This window comes from Phascolarctos cinereus, unplaced genomic scaffold (assembly GCF_003287225.1).
Source record: "Phascolarctos cinereus isolate Bilbo 61053 unplaced genomic scaffold, phaCin_HiC Scaffold_9;HRSCAF=440, whole genome shotgun sequence".
NCBI lineage: Eukaryota > Metazoa > Chordata > Mammalia > Diprotodontia > Phascolarctidae > Phascolarctos > Phascolarctos cinereus.
Window position 1 is genome coordinate 242,513,471 of NW_027556402.1, and position 22,785 is coordinate 242,536,255.

General features: G+C 42.6%; 1 protein-coding gene across 1 annotated transcript in view; it reads right to left on the reverse strand.

Annotated features, from left to right (window-relative positions):
• Nucleotides 1–307: 307 nt before the first annotated feature.
• The window catches only part of SYT13 (synaptotagmin 13), a 69,188-nt gene continuing 46,710 nt past the window's right edge, over nucleotides 308–22,785 (reverse strand). Inside the window, exons 5-6 of the mRNA XM_021009794.2 lie at nucleotides 18,304–18,433; nucleotides 308–12,817 (exon numbers count right to left, since the gene is read on the reverse strand). Of these exons, the coding sequence (XP_020865453.1) occupies nucleotides 12,513–12,817; nucleotides 18,304–18,433 (435 nt within the window). The 3' untranslated portion in view covers nucleotides 308–12,512. The remainder of the gene's footprint in view (nucleotides 12,818–18,303; nucleotides 18,434–22,785) is intronic.

Below are 22,785 nucleotides of genomic sequence, written 5' to 3' on the forward strand. Positions count from 1 at the left end.
CGCTCTTCCTCTCCAGATAGAGAGGTGATGGTCTCAGAATACATATTGAGCTTATTCTTTTGACAATACCAATGTAAGAATTTGTTTTTACCTGAGTTTACATGTCTGTAATGGGGGTTTTGTTTTTCTTGCTTTGTCAGTGGTGGGTGGGGAGGGGAGGTGGGAGGCAGAGAAGGCAGATCTTCATTTGAAAATAAAATAAAATTTAATTAAAATAGTTTTAAAGTATTTGTTGTACTGAATTGAATAAGTTCCAAACACAGATAGATATTGGAGCCTGGGCAAAAAAGAGGCTATCACTCAGATCTCCCAGTTGAAGGTTATTTATTTATCACAGAGTTCTTCTGTTCTCTGACACCATCACACCAGACACATAACAAGAACAACAGAAACCCCATGCTGTCTCCTTGTGCTTCAGATCGTGGTTAAAATGCAAACACCAAAACATTCAGCACTGAATGGACAACAGGAAACAGGAACACGGGATCACAGGGGTAGGACTCTCTTCATCAGCTACCTATCCCCCAATGCCATTTGTCTTTTCATTCACCTCCCACACCTTGTACTCCTTGAGGTCCAGCAGCAATGAGGTTCCTGGCATAAACACTTCCTGGGATTCCTTTTGGCCATTTTACTGAAGGATTCACATCTAGGACCCCATCTGGGATAGACATACATCTGCACACAGCATCTCTTATCCATAGCAACTACCTAGCAAATGGTGGTTGGTCCATTCAGATTCAGTGCAAGACATAATGGTCTAAGACATGTCTACTCCTGGACCTCAGTTGAGCTCTGGAGGGAGTAGATATTTTCTTTTGCGTTCTAGCGGTAACCATGTCCCTGCCTGAACTGGTATCTCTTAATTGTCTCATCTCTGATTCCGGTCCTTCATTCAATTCTTTAGAAACTCCTCCATAGTGAAATGCACATGGGTCTATCCCAGAATGATGTGCTCACTTTACATGTGGTCAATTACCCTGACTTTGGGGGCCACCACAAACAAATCCATTACACACATAGTCAGATGACATAACAAAGGATCTTCTCACATGTGGGCAACTGGAAACAATCAGAGGCTGGAAATTCTCTGGGATAGAGTTCCAGTGAGGGACAATCATGGTGGGACTGTTCTTTCTTGTTCATTACATCAATGTAATAATACACATTTATATCACATGTTTAGGTTTGCAAAGGGTTTTCTTTACCAACAACTCTGTGAGGTAGGGAGCACTTGTCACTGATTTACATGCCAGGAGCTTGGAGGAATCTGGAGTTGAGACAACTTGCCCATGTCTACCCTGCTAGCAATGTTAGCTCCAAGATTTGGACCCAGGTTGACTGACTCCAAATCCAGCTTTCTTTCTGCTACACCAACCTGCCTTCTAATAATTATGGTGATGGTGGTGATGATATAATAATAATTTACTCAATCTACAGATGGGCCTTGATCCCAACACTTTGATTCAATTGCAAAATCAGTCATTTTAATCACCAGTGCAGTAGTTAACCAAATATGAAATGAAAGGATGATAATTGATTGACCCAGAACCATTTATAGCCAAACATCAAAATGGGAAAAATAAAAAAGCTCAAATTTTTACCAGATCTATGATTTTATTGGTTTAGGGACCCCCCCCCACATCCCCAGTGAGTGACTTCTTCTGCCAATGCAGATGGGCATCTTTGCAATTTATTTGCTTTAGTGAGTTGCCTTGGACACTCAGAGATTAAGCGAATTGTACAGGGCCTTACATCCAGTATGTGGTCAAATGGGGACTTAAACTTAGGTCTTCTTGGCTCTAAGACTAGTGTCCTATTCTTTTTTTCAGCTCATATTTTCAAGGTGTTTTATGTTTGCAAAACAATCCACTATCTCATTTGATCCATTCAATAATTCTGGGAGGGGTATTATTGTTTTCTCCATTTTAAAGGTGAGGAAACTGAGGTTTAGAGAAGTTAATGCCATTGGGAAGCAGAACAGCACTGTGGAAAGAGAGAGCTTGAAGTCTCAGGGTCAACTTGGCCCTGTGTGACCTTGGGCAACTCATTTCACCATTATTTCAGTATCTTGACCTCTAAAATGAGGAGATTGGACTAGATGACAATCTGAGAACCTACTTGAGAGTAGAAGTTGTTTCTTTCTAGAACAGTACCTGGCAAATCACTGGGGCTTAACATATACTTGTTGATTGTTTGACCCTATGATGGTTTGACTAGAGTTACACAGCTAGTAAGTATCTGAGGTGGGACTTAAACCTAGGTCTTTCTGACTCTTAATCCAGCATTCTATCCACTATACCAAGAGGCATTTGTATTCAGCTCTTGTAAATGAAATCAAGATAATTATAATTGGATCTGGATTATGAATACTAGGCTTGGGGGCCAATGGCTAAGACACAATCTCCCTTCTCTTAAAGAACTCCAAATGGATTCAAACTCAGGTCCTGTGATTTCACATCCAACACTCTCCGTTATTATGAAAGTTATCTGTAGCATCTCAAGTTTGGAACAATGAGGACAACAAAAATGGGCATAATTTAAGAGCCAGGCTTAGAGAGCCTTTGGTGGGAGGGAGGGGGTAAAGCTACTCAAGTCCCTGTGGCCCAGCATACCCAAGAGCATTGTCAGGTAAAAAGATGATGATTTAAGGAATAATTCCTGAATGTGTTGGCTCATGTCAGAAATTCCAGCTGCCACACAGCTGGTCCACCTTCAATGCCTCAATTCTCAGTATATGAAAGTTAGTGTTTTTACCAAAATGATATGAGAAGTCATAAGCAATGAATTATGGCTGGCAGATTACCTCCTTGAGAGTCTAGGTCGAATATCTTAGAAAATCTTCTATATGAACCCTGAAAAAGACCTTGAAAATATAGCAAAGACAAGTGGGCCTCAAAAGGACATCGGATCTCTTTGTCCCTTGTCATGGCACAAGGACATATAAAGTAATGAAAAAGGGTCATTGCCCACAAATCTTGAGAGTGTAGCCCAACCAGATTAAAATATAATTGGGACATGTTTAACAAAATCGATAAACATACAACATAACATAGAGAATGTTAGTGTGTGCTTTTCTAAGTCAAAAAGCCACCTGTAGAGATCCTTTTCTATTTGGTTTTGACACCTCTGGCATAGTGGAAAGAGTGTTGGGTTTAGAGTCAGGAGACCTGGGTTTCACAGTCACAGAATTTCAATTTTAGCAGTCATTTGGACCAACTCATCCCTAAGGAGTTTCCTCATCTGACAGTTCTCTACATCAATGAAATGATAGGTCTTATCTCTATCCCCTAACAACACCTGTGAAGAGGAATCTCCATTATGATGCATCTAACAAGGGGTCATCCAGCCTTGTCTGGAAGATGGCCAGTGAAGAGGTTGCTGCCCCTTGCCAGATAGTGCATCCTACTTTGGGACAGCACTAATTGTTACAAAGTTTTTCCAGACAACTAGCCCAAATTTAAATGCAAATTCTATGCATTGCCTTTAGTTCTACTCTCTAGGACCAAACAGGATTCATCTAATTCCTGTTCCATTAACAGCCCTTCAGATGCTTAAAATCCACTATTGTACCCAGGGATGTGCTGGGGCCAGCTCATACCAGCTCGTAGGAACCAACTATTAACTTTTCTTTGAAAGCATTTGCACCTCAGAAATCACAAATGCTACAAACCAAGACAATTTATCACGTAGCTGATTGTCTAGACTTCAAGTAATGGGGGAAATGTTAATAATGTAGATTAAATTTAAAAGTGTATCATGCATGCTTTTTCTTTTCCAGAGAGCCAGATGTTAAACATTTACCAGCATATTTCTGATCATACCCTGCCCCTAAGTTTTCTTTAGCTTATACGTTTCCAGCTCCTTCAACTCACTTGCACATTGTCAGTCTCAAGACCCTTCTCAATGCTGTTCGCCCTCCTCTGGGCTATTTCTAAGTTAGCAATATAGTTACTAATATATATCACCTAGAACTGAACACAATATTCCAGACGTATTGTGATTAGACCAGAGAATCTCAACTCTCACCTTCTTACTCCTGGATTCTAGGCTTCTCAATGTGGCCTAACATTGCAGCTTTCTTAGCTGCCAAATTATACTGCTGACTTATTGAACTAACTAGCACATGTGCAGTCATTTCAGTCATATCCAAATGTTTGTGACCCCATTTGTGGTTTTCTTGGCAAAGATAGTAGAGTTGTTTGCCATTTCCTTCTCTAGCTCATTTTACAGATGGGAAAACTGAGGTAAACAATGACTTGGCCAGGATCATACAGCTAGTATTTGAGGCTAAATTTGAACTCAGGAAGATGAGTCTTCCTGACTCCAAACCCCGTGCTCTTTGCACTATGGTTGCCACAACTTTGCACATAGGTGTCTTTACATGGGTTGTTCTCCACTCCTGGAGAGCTCCCACTCCTCTCATCTGTCCCCTAACTTCCCTGGCTTCCCTCAAGACTCAGCCCAAGCCCTCGTTGTGCAAGAAACCTTTCTCAGGCCTCTCAGCTGCACTGCCTTCTCTCTGAAATTGCCTTCTATCTATTCTGCCTTTATCTTGTATGTACCCAGTTATTTATATGGGGCCTCATCCATTAGAATATATGCTTCTTGAGGGAGGACACTATTTTTGCCTTTCTTTTTTTTTTTCTTTTTCTTATTTTTTCTCTTTGGCACTCAGCCCAATGTCTGACACATAGTTGTGCTTATAAAGTCTGGTTGACTGATAAGTAAATATTTGCTACATAGAACTGAAGTCAAAAGACATTCTGAAATGAGTCCCACAATGTTTATCCTCATCTCATGATCTAAAGATATGAATACACATCAAGGTATGTAGAATATTAACTTCTGACATTCCATGGGCTATGTTCTAAGGTCCATCCCAGTGCTAATAGACAATGGTCTAAGGTCCCATTTTGCTCTGGTGTTTCATGTTCTAAGACCCTTCCTACCACTGACATTTTATCTTTGTAAACTCTTCATTCATTTCCAGTATTTTATTTTTAGGGCCCCTTCTAGATCTGACATTCTTTTCTCTGTATTCTAAAGCCCCTTTCAGTTTTGACATACCATGTTCTATGTTCTAAGCTCCTCCTCCATTTTTAAGCTATTTTAGGGTCCTTAGAGATCTGGCATTCTGTTTTTTTGTGTGTTTTAAAGTCTTTCCCAGTTTTGACATCCAATATTTTATGTTCTAAACTCTTCCTCCATTTTTAAGCTATTTTAGGGTCCTTAGAGATCCGGCATTCTATTTTCTGGGTTCTAAAGTCCCTCTTGGTTTTGACATTTCATATTCTATGTTTTCAGGTCCTTCCCTGCTCTGACATTCTATGTTTACTGTTGTAACATAGCTCTAACATTCTACATTGTGAAGTCTCTTCCATCTCTGACATTCCATGTTCTAAGGTCCTTCCTACCACTGACATTTTATCTTCTTAAACTCCCCATTCATTTCTAATATTCTATTTTTAGGGTCCCTTCCAGATCTGACTTTCTGTTTTCTGTGTTTTAAAGTCTCTCCCAGTTTTGACATCCCCTATTCTATGTTCTAAGCTCCTCCTCCATTTTAATCTATTTTTAGGGTCCTTTGAGATCTGACATTCTTTTTTCTGTGTTCTAAAGTCCCTCCCAGTTTTGACATCCCATATTCTATGTCCTAAGCTCCTCCTTCATTTATAATATTGTGCTTTTAGGGTCCTTTGAGATCTGGCATTTTTTGTCTGTGTTCAAAGTCCCTCTTGGTTTCGACATCCTATATTCTGTTTTCAGGTCCCTCTCAGCTCTGACATTCTACTTTTACTGCTGTAACATAGCTCTAACATTCTACATTGTGAAGTCTTTTCTATCTCTGACATTCAATGTTCTAAGCTCCCTTCCATCTTGGATATTCAATTGCTAAAGGAGCCTTCCAGCTCTGGAATCCAACTTTGTATTTTGAAAATTTTCTGTCTACTTTAATATTCAGAGTCCCTTTATGCTAAGGTTCCTTATGCCCTTATTGCTGTTTTAAGGTCCCCGTCAGCCTGGCATTCTATGTTCAGAGCTCTAGTTTTAAGGATAAGTATACATGTTTTCCATCTTTGGCCAGGCTGGTGGAATTTGTTGTCTTTCTTCCTCACTGACTTTATTTCATAGAATGATAGGACCCAGGACTGGAAAGAGCCTTAAAGATCATTTAGTCTGATCCTTTCCTTTTGTAGATGAGGGAACTTGAGGCCCAGAGAAATTAAGTAAGTTTACAGTGTCAAGGTGTGACTTCCATCCACAAATGGCTGCCAAATCCTTCCCATTCCCAGCAAGACTTCTCCAGACTATCCATCTCTAATCCCTTCACCCATCCCTTCTAGGACAGGCTTTCCACCATCCTCATTGCTTTTCTCCAGATATTATTAATTGTCAATTCCCCTTTAAAAGAAAACTGAATACAAAACTCATGATAGGGTTTAACCAGCAATTTACTGCCCCACAATATCAACTCTACTACTTGCCCCTCCACCATTAGCAATTCATTCTTTTGGCTGTTGAAGGACATGTCCTGCTCTGAATCTTCTTTTCTCTAGGCAAAGCATCCCCAGTTCCTTCACATGATCCTTGAATAATAAGTTTTTCAGTCTTTTCACCATCCTAGCTGCTCTCCTTTGGATACTCTCCAAGTTAACAACATCCTTCCTACAACGTGACACCTAGAACTAAACACTATACTGCAGGTATAATCTGACCAGGACACAGGACAGCAAGACTGACCCTCAAAAATATCCATCTTTTCGATGAAGGGTCTGGATCAAGTCATCTCTAAGGTCCCTATGAACCTGAAAACAGATGTGATATAGAATCCTTTCACTGCATGTGAGCGCACTGGAGAGGTGCCAAGAAAACCACAGGTACCAGTGATCTGAATTACCACGTCTAATGGGCTATTCTTCATCCTCATCCTTCATGACCTCTCTGTGGCACCTGAGACCATTGCCACATTCCCTAGGATATTCTCTCCTCACTGGGTTTCTGCGACACTGCTGTCTCCTGGTTCTACTCTTACGTATCTGACTGCTCTTTCTCTGTCTCATTTACTGGTTCTTCATTCATATCACTCTCGTTCTCTCTCTCTGTCTCTCTGTCTCTGTCTCTGTCTCTCTCTCTCTCTCCCTCTCTCTCTCTCTCTCTCTCTCTCTCACACACACACACACACACACACAGACACACAGACACACAGACACACACATACCCACATGCACATACACATACACACACATTAACCTTGGGTTCTCTCCTGGGTCCTCTCATTCCATGGGTTCAATTATCGCCTCCATCCAGATGATTCTAAGACCTGCGCATCCATACTCAGTCTCTCTTGAGCTATCATCATGTATCGCCAACTGCCTTTTGGATATCTCCGCTGGCTGTCTTGTAGGCGCCTCAAATTCACTGTGTTCACAAATGGAGCTCATTGTCTCTCCCCTCGTGCCACCTCCTCTCTTCCCAACTTTCCTGTCACTGTTGAGGGCACCATCAACTTCCTAATCACCCAGGACCACAACCTGGGTGTCTTCCTCAGCTCCTCATTCTCTCTCACTCCCAAATATGCAATCCATTGCCATTTCTTCTTGTTTCTGCCTCCATATTTCTCTCACTCTCTCATATACACACATCTATAGTATATAACATATCGCATATTATACACACATATGTATGTATATATGTATGTATGTGCATGTACTTCTCTCCCGTCACCCAACCACCACCCTAGATCAGGCCTTCATTGCCTCTCAGCTGGACTACTGAAATACCCTTCTAATTTTCCTCTCTCGCTTTGACCTTCCCCACTCCAATCCATCCTCCACCTAGCTGCCAAGGTGATTTTTCTAAAGCCCAGATTTGCCCAATGTCACCCCTCTACTCTGTCAGTCTCCCTGTGATCTCCAAGATTCAATATAGAACTTCTGATTTAGCAGCTAAAGCTCTCTGTAACTTGGCCTCTTCCTTCCTTTCTGCTCGCATGCTTCATTTTCTTCCATCTGCTGGGCCAAGGGACCCTGTGATGCTGACCTCCTTGCTGTTCTTCCCAACCCATCTCTGAGCTTTTGAAGTGCTTGTCTCCCATGGCCAGAGACCCTCACCCATCACTTCCACTTTTTGGCCACTTGACTTCCTTCAAGACTCAGTCAGCTCAAATCCCACTTTCTGTAGGACTTTCCTAGTCTCCCCACCCCACCCCAAGCTGCTAGTGGCTTCTGCTTTCAGATTACCTTCCATTTGTTCTGCATGTCTTTTGAATGTACTTAATAATTTATATGTGATCACCCCCATTAGAATGGGAGCTCCCTAAGGGCAGAATATGTTTTTGCCTTTCTTTGTATCCCCAGAACTTAGCTCAGTGTCAAGCATGTAGTAAGAGCTTAAATAATGCTTGTTGACTGACTGACTGGTAGGTAATGAATAGAATTACTCATCAGAAGCCTACTGCTTAATTCAATCTAGGCCATATTTATAGTTGAACTTGGCAGTGGGGTTGCCTTTACCCACTTCTGTGGGTCTCCTGGTTTCTGTGATATCCTCTCTTCCCCTTCATCTTTAGCTGGGTTCTGTCAAGACTCAATTTGAGTAGGAATCCCTTTCTGATGGATAAAGAAGGGACTAGGATGTCCTATAGGCACCTCAAATTCAATATGTTCAAAAATGGAGCTAATTGTCTTTCCTCTTGTAACTAGGCATGGGACACCCCTTACAAGCACCTACAAACAAATTGTGAGTTTGGACAGACTGCTCTTGGGTGTCCTCAGTATCCTCTTCTGGGCCCTGTCACTTTTCTCCTCTTTCTTTCACTCCTTTTCCCCCACCCCTCTGTTCCATAGGACCCAGGAGCCTCCTAATCTTTCTACTTTCTTCCTCCTCTGAACTCGGTCCCTTTAAGGGATCTGAAAAACTCAACTACATTGAACTATAAAGAACTAACAGCCTCTCCCAGTGAGATCATAGGACCATAGGATCATAAAATTAGTCCCGAAAAAGACATCAGAGACCATAGGGTTATAGTTCTAGAGTTGGAAAGTACCACAGAAGCCATCTTGTCCAACCCCCTCCCTTTGCGTTTATATTTCAACAAGATGATAAAGCCTTAAGTCAAATGAATGAAGCCCTAATTTCAATATTAGTCACAAGTAAGCCAGGAGGAGGAAGCTTTTTTAGGGTCAGTTGAGCCCTCTTGGGACCCTTGAAATCAAGCCACCCAAGCACTCCTCTGGAACTCTCTGCCTACAATAGATCCAAGTGGGGAGGGACCAGAGCTCAGTTAGGATGCAGGCTGGCCTGCTGGATGGCATTCATCAAGCCAGGCCACAAGGAACATGGTTTAGTTGGGCTGCTGTCAAGGTTGCTGTGTGGCTGAGCTGCCATGTATACTGCTGCCCCCACAGCTTCACCCTATCATGCACACACTCTCTTATTAACAGGAGGGAAAGGGAAGATGCCTGTGAGGCAGAGCCAAGAGGCCATGAATGAATAATAAGCACGTCTGTGATTAAAGGAACAAAAAAGAATCCAGACACAGAGTCTGGCCACTCTCACTCCACAACCTTCTGCACCAAGGTCACTGCTCAGAGGCTGGCTTTGCTCCTCCCCAGCTCCAGCTCCTTGGCTCTCTCTCTCTCTCCAGTGCCAGTCCTCCAGTTACCAGGTACATCAAGTTCCCATTCCAGAAGACAAATGGAGAGCTCCCAAGAAACTTCTGCAGCAGGGAACAAAGGCTCCAAGTTCCAGCAGTAGAATTCGAATAGGAGATGTCAGGGGTGATCTACAGATGGGGTGACACGCTATTTTGACCTCTCTACTATGTGGCACACAGGAGCGAGCAAGGGGGTAAGATTCAGGAGATGTGCTTTCAAGTCCTGATGCTGCTCCTCATTCTCTTTGTAAGCTCAGGCAAGTCTGTCCCCTTCTTGGGGCCTCAGTTTCCCTATATGTTCAATAAAGGATAGAGTAAATGATCTCCAAAGTCCCTTCAGCTCCAGTATTCTATGTTCTAAGACCCCTCCAACTTGGACATTCTATGTTCTAAGGGCCCTCCCACCTCTGACAATTTATGTCCTGAAGTCCTTCCCAGGTCTTACCTTCTACGTTCAAAGGTCCCTTTCACCTCTGACCTTCTATGTTCTATGGCCCCTCCAAACTCTGATATTCTATGTTCTAAAGTCCTTTCCAATTCTGACATCCTGTGTTCTAAGGGCTCTTATCACTCTAACATTATATGTTCTATGCTTTTATGTTCTGGCTGTGACATTCATATTCTGCATTCTAAGGTCCCAATTGGCTTAGCACTCTGTGTTCCAGATTATAAGGTCTCTTCTAGCACTGATGTCATACTTTATAAGCACAAATATTCTATGAGTTCTAGCCTTTATCTTTCCCATTGGAGCAAGGGATCTACTTTTTCATCTTTTAGAACACTGAAAGATAAGTGTTTGACTACTAGGACTCCAAAGTCCAGATACTTCTGAGTACCTGAGCTCATCCTCTCAGATCTAGAAACCATAGCTGTGCACACTTCTACAGCTTCTCTGATGTTTCCTCCTAGAAAATCAGGAGGAAAAGACAGTGAACCAAGCCAATAATAATAACACTGTGGATTCCTCATTTAAAAAAATCCTCCAGGAGGCCCCCAAGACTGTCTGGGCATCTCTTCTACCTACAACTTCCACCCTGCTCAGGTATCGTTCATCTAATTTTAGATACGGCCAAACCAAGAAAATTAAAGACCAAGGGAGGTGCCCTGTGCTCCTCAGTGAATCAAAGGCAGGGAATACATAGCACCTAGGTGTCCCTGGGCTCATAGCCCGGTGTTCTGTCCACTCAACTGTATCATCTTACAATGCATGTTCTCTTCATGTGTCCAGCTCTTTGGAGATTCTTATGCTAGAAAAGGAGATTCCTAGATCTGGAAGGGGTATCAGACAACCCCTTTGTTTTTACAATGGGGAAACTGAGGCCCTGGGAGGGGACTTACCCAAAGTCACATAGGTCGTAAATGTCAGAGGCGGTTTCTGAACCTGTGTCCTCTGGCTCTAGAGCCAGGACCTCCCACTGTACTACAGCTGTCTTCCAATATTATGGCCAATAAGTCACATTGGACGGAGGCCACTCTCCTTATAAATGTGAACCAAGAAATCAGTTCAGCTCAGACATTGTGTTTGGTGTGGATGTCACAAAGCCTCGTGCAACTGCCCATTCACTAATGGGTGGACCCTTCTGTACAGTGCCAAAATGCAGAGGGAAGCTTGATTCAAGGACTACACAATTAAATAAATAATGGTAGCTGATAATTCTGTGGCACTTTACTCCTTACAAAAGGGCTCCCTCACCCAGTAGGGCAGGTAGTAGTCTTAGTGTCTCCATTTTACAGATGAGAAAACTGAGACCCAGAGGCGTGATGTGACTTGCCTGTAGTTAACATGGAAAGTAAGTGATGGGGCCAGAAGTGGAATCCAGATTATTTTTGGTTCACAGGGGCATAGGATTTAAAGCTGGAAAGGAGAGAGAGGCATTTCCAGAACTGTGATTTTAAAACAAAAAGGAATTAATAAAATTTATTTTAAAAAATAGTTGGTTGCCTCACTAGGATCATAGATTTGGAGATGGAAGGGATGTTAGAGATTAGTTAATTAGAGTCTAGTTATGAATGCTAATTAGTTAATAATTCCATTATTAGAGTCTAGTTAACCCATCTCATTTTACAGAAGTGAGAGGTCTTCACTTCTCTTGCCCAAGGCTACACAGGTATTAAGAAGCAGATTTAAGAAGAGATTTAAACCCAGGCCCTCTGACTCCAAACCTAGCGTCTGAGTTCTCCATCACTGGATGTATTCAAGCAGAAGGTGGATCTGTGTTTAATAGATGTTTCTTGATTAATTTGAAAGACTATGTCTCAGATATGCTGTAGAATTTATTCCTGGGCCATTTTGGCCTATTCTGGATGGGAGATTGGACCTTGAAAGTCCTTCCCCATTGACATTCTGGGGTTCTTTTAAGTATTAAAAAATAGGGAAACTTTTATTTACCCAATAAAAGGGAACATGGTGTTCCAGAGCAGGCATTTCAAACATAATGAAATGTTTGTCAGATCAAGCTTTCCTTTGCCTTTTTCCAGGGCTTGTCTGCCCATCTGTGTGTGGGCTGTCTCATGTACATGGGCTATAACTCACCCTTCTTTTTGGCAAGTAGGAAGAGAATCACTGTATGCACTCAGTAGCATGACCACCGAGGTCTTATATCTGCTCTGTGATCAGAGATCAAAGGCCTTTTCCTTAGCACCCAGTGAGTGCTTAATAAATGCTCATTGAGGGATGTCCTGACTGATGGAGACAGGGATCCTTGGGGGCCTCAGCCTTCCCAAGCATCTTCCATGGTCTCCTGAGCCCTCAGTCTACTGAGAGTGGAATGGGGAGAAGGCAGGGACATGGCTGGATGAAGGTGGGCGAGACAAGGAGGAGGGGCCTTGGCATCATGGTGGAGGCCTCATGGGGCTACATCTGGAGCTGGTGCCACATGGCGATCTGCCGGCGGGGATTTTTAAGCATCTCTTCCCAGTGGCTGCGCTGGGTGCCTGAAGAGTGCAGGCCCAGGCTACAGCGGCCAAGCATGTGGCTTTGGCCGGCCTCGTCCTGGCCCAGCATCTCTAGCTCCACGCTGGAGGCCCGCAGGAGGTCATCGGGCACCTCGAACATGATCATCTCATTCCACACTGGGTTCAGCTTGTGCTTGGCCCGCTTTGTCTGCTTCCTCTTGAGTTTCAGGGCCTGATGCTTCAAGGTCACCTTGACAGAGACATCTGCAAAGGATGGAGGGGAGGGTAAGAGAGATAGGCTTGTTAAGTTTCAGCATACTTGTCCCTTCCAGTTGGTCTAGAAGAGAGCCACAGGGGCCCCAGCTAAGCCAATAGTCAGGGAACAGGGGACAGAGTGGAACTAACCACAAAATCCTAGAATTTGGGAGCTGGGAAAAACCTGAGGGGTAACCTGATCCAGCCTCTTTTCTGGCAGAGACAAAGAATATGGGGATTGGGCAAAGGAATCCAACTTTTCACCTCGTATGTTCCTATCCCCTCATCCATCTATTTCTAAGAATATTGTATGGAGGTTCTTCTGGTGGGATTTTAAGTAGTTTCCATTTAGGCATCACAGATTTCAAGCTGGAATGAATGACGGGCATGGTGGCACACGCTTGTAATTCCTGCTGTTGGGAAAGGCTGAGACCAATGGACTGCTGGAGCTTAGGAAGTCTGAGGTACAGTAGGCTAAGACTATTGGGTGCCCAGGAAGAACACTCCAGCCCCTGAGAGCAGGAGGCCACTGGCCTCCCTAAGAAAGGAAGGGGAGGGCTCCCAACTGAGTACTCTAAGAACTGGAGACAATAAGGTCATGGATTGGGAGTCGGAAGGGATCTCAGAGGCAATCTAGTCTACCTCCCTAATTTTATGGATGTGGAAACTGAGGCCCAGGAAGTGAAGTGACTTAAATTCAATAATTCGCCTCAATAGCCATTTGTGAAGCGTCTACTATGTTCCAGGTACTGTTTCTAAGCCCTTGCCCAAGGTCACACATTGATTTGAATCCTGAGTCAGCCCTTGTTCCTCTGTACCAAAAAGAGAGAAAGAGCTAAGGATGGGGATGGGGAGAAGGCAACTGTCCAAGTACAAATGAGGGCTGGGAATAGCCTGCGTTCAAACTCCTCTCACTTGTTTTCAATGCCCTTCCACGTCCATTGAGATGACTCTTCTCTTGGCTGCCTGGCTGCCTGGATTCCTCTCATCTGTTTCTTGTTCTTTGAAAAAGGTTTTTTTTCAAACATAAGCCTTGGCTCTACACTCATAGATTTAAAGCTACAAGGGCCCTGAGAGGTCATCTTATCCTCCACTTAACAGCTAGGGAAACAAAGACTGAAAAAAGGTGTTACTTGCCCACAGTCACCTGATCATAGACGTCAGATCAATGGCCATCTATTCCAACACCCTCATTTTACACATGAGGAAACTGACGCCCTCATAAGTTCAATACCTGTCCCAAGGTTACCCAGATGGGAAGTATTTAAGATGGGATTTGAACCCGGGTCCTGTAGCCCCAGAACCAGTTTCATCCCTCTGTCCCACTCGCCTCTCAGCCTTCAAACCAACCTCTTCAGGCTCCAAACTTCCAAGTGTTCCATGTTGCATACCCAACCCAAATTTCACTGAAGGGGGCAAAAGTAGACGCCCTGACCCTGAGGGTGAAAGGATTCTGTATGTACTGCCAGAAACTTCTCCCAGGAATTTTAAGACCATGGCCAATATAGAAATTCATAGTATTTAAAGTTGGAAGAGACCTATAGGATCATCTGGTCCGATTGTCTCATATTCTAGATGAGAAAACTGAAGCCCAGAGTGGGGAAGGGACTTGACCCAGGTCACACACAGCAAAGATTCGATCCTGGATCCCCTAACGCAGTTCCCATTATGCCACGATAGATTGTCATACCTAATCTAACAGCCAGAGTCAGTTTCAATTAGCTCAGGGTTATGGAAGCTAATGTGGGAGTAATTACAACTCAGTGTTTATTGCTATAATTATCACCCCTGGGTGGTTAGTGTTTCACTTTGCCAATGATATTTGAGAGACAAGAGCTGTGAGAGAACTGACCTGAAGTGAGCTATAAAGAAAATCCAATAAACATTCATTAAGCACCTATGATGTGCCAGGCACTGTGCTAAAGGTTGGGGATGCAATTAATAAAAGAAACACAGTTCCTGCCCTGAAGGAGCTTACAATCTTGGGGGGAGAGAGAGAGAGAGAGAGAGAGAGAAAGAAGCAAGGGATGGAAAGGAAAAAGGTGAAATTGACTTTGTCTCCTGGCTTGGGATTACATCAGTGTGGCTGATGCTGGTATTCCCAAGCATCCAGTACTATTCATTCAAGGACTCCAAAGCCAAGTCTCAGTATCTCCATCTTGTAGCTATAAAGGGGGCTCAAGAATCCAGGGTAAGTTGTAAGATGCCAGTCTTGGAGTCATGGGACCAGCATTCTCATCTCAATTCTGCCCCTTACAGGTGATTGATCACCTCTGGGGTTTAGTTTCTTCCAAACAATTAGAGCTACTGCAAAGGGAAAGGGGCTGCCCCTCAAGGGCTTCTAGCTCTGAGGTTCTACCAGGCTCTGATTCTGTATTCTGAGAGCTCAGAGAGATTCTAGGGCAATGACTGAGAGATTCCTGTCCTTTTCATATGTGTGGTTTAGTGGGAAAATCCGTGAATTGGGAGACAGGAAACTTGGGTTCAACTGGGCTCTGTTATTTATAAGCTGTGACCTTGGGCAAGTCATTTTCCCTGGGCCTCCGTTTTCCCTTTTCCAAAATAAGGGAGTGGAAATTAATGGGCTCTGAGGCCCTTCCTGCTCTCAGTTCTGTGGTCCTGGCCCTTCCAAGTCCATATCATCAGCCCATGAGTCCACTCTGGTACCAATGGCGAAGAGACTTTTAGAGATACAGGGAGCCCTGGCATCGAGCACGGAAAGTTTCAGGGTCCTGGGCCCGGAAAGGAGGCCATTTTAGGAGGCACTCTGGTCCCTCGAAGAAGCAGATTCCCTGAGCCACAAGCTCAATCAACTAGCCCACACACCTTCTGCCATCGCACACACTCAGCTGGTATGAAGGTGGAGAACTGGCAAATTCTGAAGAGAGGGAAGACTGAAGCTAGACGATGGTTGTGTCCCCAGTATAGTGGCCAGATGGCTGAACTTGGGATCAAGAAGACCTGAATTTAAATACTGTCTGGGACACTTCCTAGCTGTGTGATGCTGGGCAAGTCATTTCATCACTCTGTGTCTCAGTTTCCCCACACGTAAAATGGAAAGAACAATAATAGCACCTACCTCCTGGGTTGTAAAGTAGTTTGCCAACTGTAAAGCTCTGTATAAATGCTAGTTATTATTATTCGCCAAAGAGTAGATATGTGTGCAGGGGCAGGGAAACCAGGGTGTTCTTATAGGTGGAATTACATAAGTGGTTGCAATTTGAAGAAATCAGAACCAGGAAAGCTATATAGATAATAAAAAGCAATACAAAACAAGAAACTGAACTCAGAATCAATGTAATGACCAATCTTGACTCCAGGGGTCAGGAGACTATGATGCTAGGCATGGCAGAGGTGGGGAGACACACTGCTGGGTCATTCATTTTTAAAGACTTGTTTTTCTTGTGACAAGAGAGGGTTGTGGGATGGGGAGAAGGAAATGCTCTTGGCATAGAAAATAAAGACATTTATAAATTTTAAAAGTATGCTTTTAACATGTTTTATGAATGTATGTGAAGTAATCTACAAGAGGATGAGGGTCTGTGTGTTGTATGCACCTGTGAGTGCGCATGTGTGTGTATGCAGGTGTATATGTATATATGTATACGTGTGTGTGTGTACACAGATACACATACATATATTTATGTGTGTGAGTATGCATGTAGAGGGAATGTGTATATATGTGTAAGGGGCTTCCTACATAGCTGTAGTATATTTCAATACAACTATAACTCCCTGCCTATAACAATAAAAATAATAAACAAGAATAATTTCCATTTCTGTAATACTTCAACATTTTCTCATTTAGTTTAGTTTTGTTTCATTGTTTTTTTTAGGCAATTGGGGTTAAGTGACTTGCCCAGGGTGACAGAGCTAGTAAGAGTCAAGGGTTTGGTTTGAGGCCAGATTTGAACTCAGGTCCTCCTGACTTCAGGGCTGGTGTCTATCCACTATGCCACCTAGCTGCCCCCATTTTCTCATTTAGTATATAGCCCTGCAAGGTGGATGGTGTTACTACCCTCATTTTACAAAGGAGGAAACTGAGGCTAAGAGGTTTGGTGACTTGCCCAGGGTCATGCAGCTGCTTCTGAGGTAGGATTTGAAGCCAGGTCCTCCTGATTCCAGTTCCAGCATTCTAGCCACTATCTATGGTACCTTAGAAAGAGCATCATATCTGAAATCACAGGATCTAAGTCCAATCCTGTCTCTACCTGCAAGACCTTGGACCAGTTGTTATACCTCTCTTGGCCACGGGAGGGAATTGGTATAGATGATCTCTGTGGTCTCTTTCAGCTCTAGACCTATGACCCTGTGCATGATACTTCTGCAAAGCATTTTCCTTGAAAGAGACCTGTAGTGTAACTATTATTGTACCCATTTTACAGATGAAGAAGATGAGGCCGAGAAAGGTTAACTGCTCCCATAGCTATAGGTCTCCACGGCAAAATAGGAATCCAGCTTTTCCTCTCTCCAACTCTAGCAGTCTCCTCACTAATTTTAAATGGATAGGAATGTTTCTATTTTATAGATGAAGAAAAAGAGTCCCAGGATCATAGGATCTTAGAAATCATCAAGTCTAATACTCTCTCACAGACAAAGAAACTAAGGCAGAGAAAGACGAAGTGATTTAGCCCTGGTCACACAGCTAGCAAGTATCTGGGGCAGGATTTGCTTTCAGGACTTCCAAATCTCAAGTCTATCCACTGTACCACCTCAGAAAGGGAATTAACTTCACAGGTAGCAAGTCAGGCTTAGAGCTGGAAGGAAATGTAGAGATCCTCTGGGCCAGCAGTTTTTAAGGTACAATTGAGGGTCCTCAGGGCCCCTGAGACCCTTTCAGGGGTCCATGAGATCAAAACTCTTTTTGTGATAATATTAACATGTTTTAATTTCTCAAATGGTAAATATAGATGAATACCTAAACAAAAGCTTTGAGGGGAAGGGGTCAGTCCTCAGTGATTTATAAGAGTGCAAAGGGGTCCTGAGAAGGCAGGGAAGGAAACAAATATTTATCAAGTGCCTACCAAATGCCAGGCACTGGGCTAAGCTTACAAATATTATCTCACTTGATCCTCAAATCAGCCCTAGGAGGTAGACACCATTATTATCTCCACTTAACAGTTGAGGAAACTGAGGCAGAGTAAGTGACTTCCCTTGGGTCACACAGCTGCTAAGTGTCTGAAACTAAATTAAAATTCAGGTCTTCCTGACCCCAGGCTTAGCTCTCTATCCATTGAGTCACCTGGCTAAGACCAAAAAGTTTGAAAACTGCTGATCTAAACCAACTCCTTCATTTTACAAATGAGGAAACTGAGAGATAACTGAATTTCTCCAAACCATATGCATAGTAATTGGTACAACCGGTATTCAGACTCAAGTCTTCTAACTCCAAATCCTGCTGTCCTATATGCCTATCCCTTCATGGCTCTCTTCACACATGTCCCCTGGGGCTACAGAAAGGCACAACTCATCACTGCCAATGCTGCCCCACTCACCCTTCCCTAGGACGTCTTTGGATTGGTTGGAATGCAGATTCTTCGCCTTGATCAGAACCACAAGGAGTCGGTTGGCCGCGGGGAGGTAGCTGATAGAGAGGAGGACTTCGCCAGAGCCAGTGGCCAGGGCCTGGGAAGGGAAGCAAAAAGATTGACTCTGAGCCAGCTTCAGTCTGAACAAGGTAGGGTCATGGCCAATCACCTATCATGAAGTCTGGTGGGCGATCAGAAAATCTTGCAACCATGGCAACAGCAGTGCATCCACTTTCAATACAGTTCCTCAAATTAACAGAAAGCACTGGGTCAAACAAATCTGGATTCAAGATCCAGCTCTGATATGTATTTTTTTTGTGGGACCTTGAACATTTGATTTCCCCATTTGATCTGGTCCACAAAATGAAGAGGGTGAACTAAATCATCTCCTTTCTGCCTCCAAGGTAAAATGTAAAAATTGTAGAGAACCTCTGGGGGAGCAGTTCCTAAAGTATGATTGAAGGCCCTCAGGGCCCTGAGACCCTTTCAGAGGGTTCATGAGATCAAAACTCTTTTTGTAATGATATTAATAAATTTTAATTTCTGACATGGTAACTGCAGATAAACACATAAACAAAAGCTTGATCAAAGTCAAGAGCGGAAGAGTCAAGATTCAAACTAAGGTCAAGCAAGCAAGCGTTTATTTAGCACCTACTACATACTATATATGTACTATAAGCACCTTTGCACTGGAGATTCAAAGACAATAATTGGGACAATCCTTACTCAAAAGGAGCTCTCATCCTAATGGAGGAGACAACAAAGGCATATAGAGGGTGTCTCAAAAGTCTTTGTGCATTTTAAGCTAGTAAAGCTTTATGGACATTAAGATTTTTGGGATACTCTAAAAGAGTATGTATGGAAAAAATAGAAAGAGAATAAATCAAAAGTCACTAACTACAAGGTAATTAAGAAGTGAGGGCATTAGCCATTGAGGGGATCAGGAAAGATTTCCAGTAAAAGGTCATGCTTGAACATTATTTTAAAGGAAAAGAGGGACGCTAAAAGACAGAGGTGAGGAAGGAGTGCATTGGAGACATTCTAATGCAAAGGCTTTCCTGCATGAGAAATAGGAAATGGGTTAGTGTAGTTGGATCGCAGAGTGTAAGAGGGAAGTAATTTCCAGTGGGGCTGGAAAGATGGGTTGGGGCCAGGTTGTGAAGGATTTTAAAAGCTAAACAGAAGAAAATATACTTTTTTTGAATATAAGAATTTATATTTCCTAGAGGAAAGAGAGACTCTTAAGTAGGGATGTGACATGGTGAAATCTGTGCTTGAGGAAAGTCACTTTTAGCAGGATTGAGGATGGAGTAGAGTGGTGAGACCTGAGGTAGGAAGACCAAGGAGGAGGCTGGTGTGATCATCCAGGCCACCAGTGATGAAGACCCAAACTAAGAGGGTGGCTGAATGGGTAGGGAGAAGGAATTGGGTGTGAGAGGGAGAGAGAAAGAAACTGATTGGCTGCATGAGGTGAGGAGCAGGAAGAGCTGAATATAATAACAAGGGCATGAACCTAGGAACTTGGAAGAATGGTGATGTCTTTGGCAGAAAAAGGGAAATGTGGAAGAGGGGAGGGATGGAAGAGGAGCTCTTTACAACTGTGAGTGTGAAGTGTCTTTGAGGAGTCCAGTCTGAAATGTCCAGGAGCCCAATGGGGATGTGGGGCTGAAGTCAGAGGAGAGGCCTCTCACTCTAAAGCCCCTTGTCTAGTCCATGGGAGGAGGAGAGAAGAGAAAGATAGAAAGACAGGTAATGGGGAATGGCTGAACAAGTTGTGGTATATGATTGTGATGGAATATTGTGGTGCTATAAGAAGTGATGAGCTCAATGATCTTAGAAAAACATGGAAAGACTCGTATGAAATAACAGAGTGAAATGTGTAGAAATAAAAGAACATTGTAAACAGTAACGGCAACATCGTTTTTAGAATGACTTTAAGTGAATAAGTTATTTTGTCTATTACAAGTATTATTTGTCTATTATAAGATTATTCTATTGTCTATTATAAGATTTGTCTATTAAAAGATTAACTATAAAGGACATAGGAAGAAAGACACTATCTGCATCCAGAGAAAGAACTGATAAAGAGATGTATAGAATAATTTATTTCAATTAATAATTCAATTTTAATTTGTTGTATGTGTATAAACATATATATATATATATGTACATATACATATATATATATATACACACATACACACACCTATTTGTGGTAGCCATCTCTAGGGCAGTGGGGGGGTGAGGAAGAGAAAAGAAATTTACATGATAATTTTGTTGTATATTTGAAAGGAATAGCAAGTTGTGCATAGCAGATTGGCAATTTCATATACAATCATCTTTTTTATTGTACTATGTTATGGAAATGCTTGTTTTATTCCATAAATTAAAAATAAAATAAAAAAAGAAATGCAGGTAATGCAGCCAAGTCATTTCTATCAAGCAGAAGAATAATATTGTGTTGTTTTGGGGGTTTTCTGGAGGCAATCAGGGTTAAGTGAATTGCCCCGGGTCACACAGCTAGTAAGTGTCTGAGGCCAAATTTGAACTCAAGTCCTCCTGGGCTGTGCGCTTTTTTTTTCTTTCTTTTTCCTTTTTTCTTTCTTTCAAGATAACGTAAGATATTTTAATTTGTTAAATAGTCCAAAATCAACCCAACCCTTATCACGGCACTTTTGGCAAAAATAACTTTCTTTTTTATATAAAAACAATTTTAACATTCTTTTTTTTTTCAAATTTTTGAGTTCTAAATTCTTTCCCTCCCTCCCCTCCCCCTTCATTGAGAAGGCAAGCAAAATGACATAGTTATACACATTCAGTCATATAAAATATTTCCATGTAAGTCGTTCTGTGAAAGAAAATAGACCAAAAAAACCACAAGAAAAATAAAGAAAAGGAAAATTATCTTTAATCCACATAAAGGCTCTACCAGTTCTTTCTCTGGATATGGACAGTACCTTTCATTGTAAGTCCTACAGAATTGTCTTGGATTATTGTATTGCTAAGAATGTGTTTATTTTTCAATGTGAGTCAAAGAAAATCCTGGGGCTGCCCCAGAGTCCTGGCCTCTAGGGGACCTGACCAACCCTCCTCCCATCCTCAACTGCTTCCTCCTCTCTAGTCCACAACTGACGCAGCCTGATCTGTCTTCCCCTTGCTACCTCCAGACACATTATTCCTGAGTGGGGTGAGAGAGAAAGCTCATCACTGGGGCCCAAACACCCCTGGCAGGCTTCAGGCCCCGTATGTGGGCAAGAGGAAATGAGGAAATAAGGACAGTAACTGCAGGAAGCAAAGTGAGTGGACTGGTGGTCTACAGAGCCTCCTGTTGTGCCATTTCAGGCAACAAATGTGGGAAACGGCTTTAGTTTCTTCAGCACTTTCTGGGTCACCAGCAGCTTTCTCCCAAACAGCCCTTCCAAATAGGTTATCCTCATTCTACAGATGAAGAACTCCAGGCTCAGAGAGGGAAGTGACTTGTCCAAAGTCAGAGCCGGTGAGTCACAGAGATGGGACCCAGGGACCCAAGCCCTCTTCCTCCCATGTGCCATGTTGTTTCCTTTCTGAAAAGCAATGACATCTACTTATAACACAGTGAATAGAATACTAGACTTAGAGTGGTGGAAACTGGAGATCAATTTCTGCCTCTGAAAGCCACTTCTCCTCTTTGACCCTCAATTTCTACATCTGTAAAATGGGGGTAACATATGTAATAACTCCACCCTTAGGAAACTATGAAGATCAGATGACACAATCTTTAGAAAAAACTATTTTGTTAGCTTTAAAGGGCTATAGAAATGTCAACCCTACATAAATATAGTGTGGCCACCCTGTATAACAACAATAACAATTAGATTTGAGATAGTCCTGAAAGGTTTACAAATGGCTTTACAAATATTTTGTTATTTGATCCTCAAACAACCCTGGGAGGCAGATGCTATTATTATCTCTGTTTTTTTGATTAAAAAAAAATTCAGTGACATGCCTGAGGTTACATGACTAATAAATGTCTGAGGCAGGATTCAAACTCAGGTCTTCCTTTCAGCATGTCTTTCATTAGCTCCAATGTGCCACCTAGCAGCTGTGGAAATATTACAGTATAGGGCTAGAAACGGGTACTGCATTTCATTGAGAGATGGACCTCCCTGGTGAGGGAAGCCCCAGTACTGATGCTTAGGTTTTAGACCTCAGACCAGTGCAAGGAAAAGCCACGATGCCAGAGGACTTCAGAGGAAGCACCCTGCCAGAGATGTGACGGCTTAAAATGCATAATGAAACATACATTATTGGACATGGCCCATGTGTAAATTTGTTTTTGTAGACTACGCATATTTGTTATAAGGGCCAGGTAACCAGGCAGCAGTCTTAGATTTGAGAGGAGCAAGGCAGTTTGGCCTTTATTCGAGAGCTTAAAGCTTAAATTTGGGAGATAGGATAAAATTGATTAAT